Raw genomic sequence first — 8,935 nt, 5'->3', positions numbered from 1 at the left:
TTTTACAATTCACTAAAATTCTGAATAATTGGGATGACCAGTAACGATGGACAAATATTGCCATGGCAGCCAGCTTTGTAAGTGGCCTTCTCTATTTGTTTCCAGCCAAGGCCTTATAACAAGGATGATCATTTAGAGAAATGGTAGAGCATATTATATATTTGGTTGGTACAACCCAATCTAATCCTTTAGCATTCCTACATGGATGGTTTTACTTGGACAATAGAAAAGTAGCATAAACACAAGTGCAACAAACTTAACTGAATCTTATTTCTCCCAGAATGCAGTTCATCAACATACTTCACATAAAAATGCCTCAAGAAGATCAAGAAACTAAAAACTGATATCACATTGCTAATAAACAAAGCATATTTATCTACCTCTATACCACCCAAGTCAATGCCCAAGGATACAAAATTTATGTTTTCCTTAAAGACCATTGCCGAAAATCAATGGTAGAGCTTCCAGAATTTCTTTCCTCATCTCCTTGTTTCCTAGTTGATTGCTGATATATAAGATCATGCACAAATCAAATTGGTCATTGATGGAATCCAGTTGGAAATCTTTGAATGCCAGAAAAATCGGATACCATGTCCAAACTGTGGAAGCTCCCTCTAATGTCATTTTCAATGTACTTTGCAAGACACTTGCACTGCTTCTTACCATTTGTCTGCAGAGATGGGAAAGAATGAAAATAAATACAAGTAATAGATTACAACAAGAATAACCATGAATTTTTATAACACAAATCCACAGCAAAGCACTTCTAAGAGCATTAAGTGAAAAATTGGTGAGTTCACATCTGATTTAATTATGTTGGGGTCAAAAGCCTAGAAAATACCCAATATTGAGTAGGGTTAAACAAGTCAAGAATCCAGGAGAAAATATTGTCACATCTGGCTTTGCATAAGATATGAATGTAATGAAATAAATATAAGGATGCAATACCAGTGATCTTTGTATCAAATGGGATTGTCACATCTGGTTTTGCATAAGATATGAATGTAATGAAATAAATATAAGGATGCAATACCAGTGAACTTTGTATCAAATGGCCTCTTTCCTCAGAAATAAGGGTGGAGGGTTAAGTCACAACCATATTATAGGTATGGATTATATTAACTATATGTTGACAATACACACACACACACACAATTAGGTAACATTGTAAAATGTTCATTACAGTGTTACTTAATCACCTCCAACTAAAATATTTAAGAGTTCATATTGACAATGAGAAAACATTTCTGCTTGTGCAATGTTTTGGGGTTAGGGGGAGGGGTAGTTGAATTGGAGGAACTGTATCATTTCCTCATGACAGTCTTTACTTCAAATTCTTTATTACTTTTATGCCTGCATAATTCATAGGAAAAGGCAACGGTATGAATTATGTGCAGAATATGGAATCTATGATAAAATCATAAAACACACATCAAGCTTATTGACTCAAAGGAAGAGAACAAGACCCAAAAACCAAAAAAGGAAATCAACTTCGTAACAGAGTTTTTGCCTTTTCATGTACTTGTCCTACTTGAAAGAATTATCATAGCAAAACAGTTGGTTCTTTGATTAAACACAGGGTGTGATTTATAGCTCATTTCATGATTAGAAGCAAGGGATGTCAAACCTGGGTGCAGTGGTAAGTGCCATCTATCCCAAGTGACATATCATAAGTTTGAGTCTAGGAATTAACCTCTGAAATGGGACCACAAAATGAGTCTTGTGCACTGGGTACACCATTTTTACAATTTAGAAGCAAAGTCTTTCTTACGAGCATCCATGGTTTGCCCTTTTTTTAGACACAAAATTTAATCTAAGAATTCTCGGTTAATCAATGTTGTCAAAACTGTACCGGGTAGTAGTTTATTCCGCATATGACGCTATAAGACATTTATTTTAATTTTTTTTAAGTAATGGCTATAAGAAATTTTTTTTATCTATTCAATATGTATTTATATGTACTAAATGATAATATGAGAATTATATAAAGTTAATACATTCTACTATCAATTCATATTCCACCCATTGTAGGAAAAAGTGAAACCAAATGTAAACAAAATGAGAGAAAATAATCTAGAGGAAGCCTATTAGCCTATCTCTAATCAAGAGTATGCTTTCAAGTCTCCCTACCTATTCCTTGTTCCTGTTAGTGTAGCCAACAAGCTGGAAAAAATAGAGACTTCCTGTGGGGTGGGCTTCATGGGGAGCATAAATTCCATTTGGTTAATTAGTTAACTATGTGAAATCCAATCCAAGGGGTACCGGGCATTCAAAAGCTGCTGATTTTTAACCTAGCTTTGCTTGGAAAATGGCTAGGGAGGCATGGGTTGGAACAGAAGTCACTGTGGCAAAACAGCAAAAGGTTATTGATAGAGCAAGTACAGAACTACTTGATGTCAGAGGTACTTTGGAATGGAAAAAGGTCCTACTGGGGTAGGCCCAATATCAGGAAGGGTTGGGAGAAGTTTGCTTCATACACTCGTTTTGAGGTGGGGGTTGGTTCCCAAGTTTTGTTTTGGAAGTATCATTGGGATAGCAATGGGACTTTCTAGGATAGATACCCTGAGCTATTCAGGTTTGCCAGAGACAAAGAGGCTTTGGTTTCAGACTATTTTGATTGGGTCAACGGTCAGGTGCATTGGAAACCTGTCTTCATCTTAGAGGCACAAGAATGGGAGTTAGATTCTATGGCCCAATTTTTTGGATGATCTGTAAGCAGTGAAGGTAACCCCTACCGGTCCTGGTAGATTGGTTTTGCATCCATCACCTAAGACTGGATTCCAGGTTAAAAGTAGTTATAGAGTGCTTCAAGAAAGGCCTGTAAATCCTATCCAATTTCCTTGGAAATGCATATGGAAAATGCTAACCCTGCCTAGTGTTGCATTCTTTGTTTGGGTGATGGCTCTTGGGAATATATAGTTGATGGATAATCTTTGAAAGAGGGCTTTTTTTTTTTTTTTTTGTGGTAAAGTCTTTGAAAGAGGGCTTTTATCATGGCATACTGGTGCTGCTTGTGCAAATCTGATGGTGAGTCAGCAAGTCATCCACTATTACATTTTCCTATTGCTTGTGACCTGTGGGCTTTTTTATTTTGCCTAGTTCAGATCACTTGGGTCATGCCAAGTTATGTTATGCCCATGGTTTTAAAAACAGGTATGGTCAAAGAACCGGTTTTCGTCCCAATTCCCGGTTTTACCTGGTTTTGACCAGTTTTATACAAGTTTTGGGGATTTTACAGGACTGGACTGGTGCCCGGTTTCCGGTTGAACTGGTCAGTCCGGTCCGATTTTTAAAACAGTGGTTATATGCCTATTGGTGCGGACACCACATGATGGCACACCTGTGGAGATTATCCTTATCATTTATGTTATCTTTATTTGGGTTTATCTTTAGTATTGGACTAGTATTTGAGATTGTTTAGGATTATAATATTAGTGTTTGAGATTGTTTAGGATTTGTTTAGGAGAGTTTATCTTTATCATTATGATTCCTGAAAGCTGTATATAAAGCTCCAGATGGTTCCTTTTGTAGGTTACAGATTATTATTATTTTTATCGAGATTATTTGCGTATTTGTTTGGTAGTGATTCCAAACACCTTAGGTGGGAAGCCTAAGGTTCTTCGGTAGGACTAATCTAGGTGGGAAGCCTAGGTTGTCCTGCATCAACTTGGTATCAGAGCCCAACCCGATCAACCCTTTCAGCAACCCAAATTCACGACTGACAAAACCACAACCATATTCACCATCAGAAAACAAATCAACCCCCAGACATGCCATTACTCAAATACTTACCCCACGAGATTTGCAAACCAAAGCAACCCAATTTCCTACCTCACGAGATCTGCAAACCCGAACCTAAACCAATCCGTGCCATATACCCTGCTTATCCACACGAATTCTTCATCCCAAAACCAACAGAGAAACCGGTAAACCAAATTCGTGCCCGACTTTAGGACCACCACCAAAAAAAAAAAAAAATTNGCCAAGTTAGTACCTTACCCAGGTCCTTTTTTTCTTGTATCATCTTTGGTGACTACCTCGCATGACAGCCTACAATCAGATCTGCTAATTCTTGACATGTATCAGAGGGTTTTAGCCTCTACAACCAAGGTTGGGAGGGGGCTTCCCATTCAAAAACCTTCCTGTGCTTATGGATCAAATTTGACCATTCCCAACTCACCAGAGTGCTTCATTTCTTTGTTAAACTTATCTGTCAGTATGCATTCAACAATAGATGCATCAGGCTCCCATCTCATTCCTTTACCCACACTAATGCATGTACAATCCATGTGTAGCAGCACCCATTTTCTCACAAGTACAATTTCTACAACAGCTGATGATGGAGTCCATACTTGGGACTTTGATACTATGAATTGATGTGTTCAGGTTCCTTGGGGATTGTTGAAATCCCTTCTTATGCTAATCCAAGCACTGGAATTTAACATTCATAATTTACAAATCCAAAAAAAAGTTGTACCCAATGCACATAGCTCCTGCTTTTGTGGGATCTAAAAGAGGTCATAGTAGGTAGCCTTACCTCCAAATTTGTTAGAAATCCCTTCTTATGCTAATCCAAGCACTGGAATTTAACATTTATAATTTACAAATCAAAAAAAGGTTGTACCCAATGCACATAACTCCCATTTTTTTGGGGTCTAAAAGAGGTCATGGTAAGCAACCTTACCCCCAAATTTGTTAGGAAGGCCTGATTCCTAGACTCAAACCCACAACCTATTGCTTTTGGTGGAAGGCACTAGCCATCGCACTAAGGCTCAACCTCTTGTAATTTACAAATCTAACCTCAAAGTAAAATCCAGTGTAAATTTTTTTTATTTTAACACACAGAAGATAAAAAAAAAAACCTTGCAGATATTGCAATTTCAATTATTTCTATAACATTATCATTGAGAAAATGTTGAAAAATAATATAAATTAGGTAGTATGATCATTTAAAATTTTGAACTCTGGCTTCTAGGTATTAAAAGATCAGTACCTCAAAAATGAAAAATCCACCAGGTCTTAACATCAAAGCAGCCCCATTGCAAAGATGGAGAAGATCATCCATGCCATTTAGACCACCATCTAATGCAAGTCTCGGTTCATGTCTACCAACCTCAGCTTGTAGCCCAGAGATATTGTCACTCGGTATGTACGGTGGATTACTGACAATACCTGCAAGTTTTCCTTCCACATCCTTCAATGGTTTGAACCATGATCCTTGCCTTAATTCAATTACATCCTGAGTGGTTTGTAATAAAGTGCAGAAGAAAGAAAAGAAATCAGAGATATTCTATTTTGCTGGAAGGAAAGAGGGGAAAAAGATGAGAGTGAAAATTAAGAAACCTAAAAAATTAATACGCTTTAATTTCTCATAGTAAAATAAAAGGCTAATTACATACATTTACCATATCAACTGAGCTGCATTGTCCCACTAAAGTTTAAAACTGAGCAATCAATCCCCCAATGTTACTTAAATTTCCAAAAGCCTCCCTCTAATTCCAATTGCTGTCAAACCAAGAGCAAATTATTGCATCAATGTGCCACCAATCCCAAAGAAGAAAAAATATGCCAAAGCTCTTTTCAGCCTTTTCTTCTTCTCATGACTCTTAATTTGAGAGCACTTAGAGCTGCAGGGTGTTATTTAGAACTTTGAGCTACATTAGAGGAAATTTTGATCTCAGCATTCATTGCATATCCGGTTGACTATTTGTGGTGTTGTTTTAACAATAAACATCACAGATTTACCTCATCCCCCCCAATGAAAAATAATTTAGTATTCTTTGAACTTTCATTTATAACATCTGAATGCCTTCTAAGAAATGGAGAAAAGGAAGAAAAAGAAAAGCAAATTTGATAACTACTAAAGAAAATTATTCCCCCCCGCCCCCCTTTTTTTTTTGAAGTCCAAATAATTTGGACATTGGTTTCTTTAAAAAACACTATCCAAAAGGTGTCTGGTAGTTAAAATTATTACTGATCACTTACAAGGTTTTTTTGAAAGTCCCAGGAAAATGACTGTGTTTAGCCATTATAAGTGCATTTGCGTTAGGAACCTTAGATGATGACTTGATAATGCAATTGAAGATTATAAATAATGAGGAGAGTTGTGCATATTAGTAAATTTAATTTAAAGAAAACCTATTAAGTAATCAACAAAGATTTCCCTTGCATTCCTGATATTGAACCCTCTAATACCACAAGAACACAGGACACAATTACTACAGCCATGATAATTGGGGCTACAGTTTATTATAGGAGGCATATAAGTGGCTAGGGTTTGGTTAAAAAGGGAATCAAGAATGCTGTAAAGGCTTTGGCCATCTTATTAAACATAATCTTTCAGTAAATTTCATTACATATAGTAGCAGTACATTCACGAGCAAAAATGGAGGACTTGTAAGTTGCTGGCTAAAGTAAAATTTTTTTTTTTGATAAGTGATAAGATTTATTGATATCAAAAAAGGGACGCCCTAGTACACAGGAATTGAAAATTTAGCCACTCTATTATAAAAAGATCCACTCGTATGTTGAATAAATAGATGATCTAAAATTGGAGACTATCTTACCTATAAAAATAAAAAGTTGGAGACTATCTTTTACTTTCTATGTTGAATATATGATTTACTAGAAGCAAATTAAAAACTTCCTGCATTTCATTTCAACATGTAACATGGTCCAGTATATGGATTGTGGGATGAACACTATCATTGTTAGTGAGTTTTCATGAGAAATTATTGAAATTGGAACCATTACATTAAAATGATAAATTCACTAACCTGAAGACCATACTTCTGCACATTAAAAGCTGCCACGGACAGTGCGACAGGGCTTAAATCTGTTGCAATGACCCTCCCACAACTCCCCAATATCCTCCCAATTCCAATAGCAAGTGCACCACTTCCAGTTCCTAAATCTGCCCACAATCCCTCTCTTAATCCTTCATTATTTGAAACCACATCAGCCACCAAGTCAACAATGAGTTCAGTCTCAGGTCTTGGAATCAAAACCCCATCTTGGACACTCAACACCAAGTCCCTCCAGTGCTCACACCCAACTAGATACTGAAAAGGCCTCCTCTCTTCAATCCTCTGCTTCCACAGATTGTAAAGCTCTTCTATGCCCATCCTTAATCTTACATTTGTTTGATTGTTTTCAATACCCATTTGGGAAAACACACAGTGATCCTCAATTGCATCTTCCATTAGCCACTTAAGCTCCCTGCACAATAGGTCCAAGTCTGGACCATTGTCAGAGTCGAGAAAGGTTGTCCCAACTGAAGAAGCAAAATTTTTGGCCCAATCATGCCATTTCCGGAGGTCAGAAACAGAAGCTGAGTGCAGTGGTGGTCTTAGAAAGAGAGGAATTTGAGGCTTCAAAGAAGTGGGTGGGGAAGAAATTGAAGAAAAGCAAACAGGTCGAAGAAGATTGGTACTTATAGAGGGATTAACAAAGATTGATAAATTAGAAGGAAAACATCCACGTATGAAGCTCAGCTTCATTTTTGGCAATATCAATGTAAAAAAAACTGTAGGTTTCTCTATGCTACAATATCAAGCTTAAACCTGGAACAAAATTAAATAACCCCTAAAAAATAAAGCTACAAACTTCTATAACATCAACATTATCCTGCCAAAAATTCTTACCACCCAACTTATAACAAAACCAAATTCTGATTCCACCTTAAACCCATTAAAAACGCTCCCACAAACACGATAACCAAAGCAAGAATTAAAGGCCTAGACTTCAAATTTCATACCCACTCCGCTAGTTCTGAGAGTACCAATAACTTGGCTTCTAACAATAATGAAAAGCTGAAGACAGAGACTAAAGCAAGAATGTCTAAACTTAACAGAAACATGAAACTAAAAGGTTTCGACGCTTCAGATTGGCTCTCAAATTCAGACATTATACGAGGAAAGGAGAGAGAAAGATTTAAACTTTAAACCAAGCAGGGCCTTTCATTGGGCTTTTAGAATTGAAATCAGAGTTTCTATGTTTCAATAATTGATTAGAAGAAGAATTTTGTGTGTGAATTTTCGTGGCTAATATTCCCCATTTTCTAACCAACCAAACAAAAGGAAATAGAAGAAATAGAATGGGACCTGGAGAACTTCACAGCCAGTTCAGGAGAGCTACGGTTGGGGAATGTGAGGGAAAAAGTTTTGTTAGAGACAGGGGTTTATGGGCTTGTTTTTGGAAGGTAAGGTGGTGTTTGGCAGAGTAATTTGAAAATTGTTGTTTATTATTTTTTGAAATACGTGTGGGTAAAAAAGTGTGTTGAAATGTGTGAAATGCTGTTTAAAAACTAAAAAATGTTGTTTAAAATGGCAAACCAAACGGGGCCTAATTGATGGGTTTTTTTTTTTTTTTTTTGGTTAAAGTTATTTATGGGCTTTTTTTATTTTTTTATTTTAAGAATATATTCTAAAAATTGGATCAAACCGGCGGGTTCAATCGGTAAAAACTGGAAATGAAATCTATTTTTCCAGTTTTGTGGTTTGTTTTAATTTTAAAACCATATTTAAATTCATTTTGGAACTCAACTTTTTTTGTTTTTTTTTTAAGAAAAAGAACTTGTCTATATTGGCTAATAAATTATGCTTAAATAAAATAGGAAAAAAAAAGCTTAAGCATATTTTAAAACTTAAATTTTAAATAAATTAAGATCAAGTATTAAGCATTTGTGTTAGAATCAATTTTCCTCTCCTTTGTGTGTGTATGTTTGTTTCACAAAAAAAAAAAAAAGAAAAAGAAAAAAGATCAAGTATTAGGTTATATAATTAACAACAGAGTCATCTAATGTTACTACATAAGCTTTTGAAAATTGATATTTTTCTACATTAGAGCATTTTATAAAAATTTATTCTAATTAAAATTATGATTGACATTTCGTACATCTAATCACCTATTTTTTGGGTTCATTACTGTAAGCTTA

At 35.8% G+C, this 8,935-nt stretch overlaps 1 protein-coding gene across 1 annotated transcript; it reads right to left on the bottom strand.

Moving 5' to 3' along the window:
- Positions 1–250: 250 nt before the first annotated feature.
- Positions 251–8,175, bottom strand: LOC111984714 (uncharacterized). The gene is made up of 3 exons (XM_065767690.1): positions 6,777–8,175; positions 4,994–5,239; positions 251–670 (listed from the first exon to the last, which is right to left on the bottom strand). Exons 1-3 carry the CDS (start codon positions 7,497–7,499, stop codon positions 539–541), a joined length of 1,101 nt encoding a protein of 366 aa, XP_065623762.1. The 5' UTR covers positions 7,500–8,175; the 3' UTR covers positions 251–538.
- Positions 8,176–8,935: the final 760 nt, after the last annotated feature.

Source organism: Quercus suber, unplaced genomic scaffold, assembly GCF_002906115.3.
Source record: "Quercus suber isolate HL8 unplaced genomic scaffold, Cork oak 2.0 scaffold_835, whole genome shotgun sequence".
NCBI classification, from domain to species: Eukaryota; Viridiplantae; Streptophyta; class Magnoliopsida; order Fagales; family Fagaceae; genus Quercus; species Quercus suber.
This window is presented reverse-complemented; position numbering and strand designations above follow the sequence as displayed.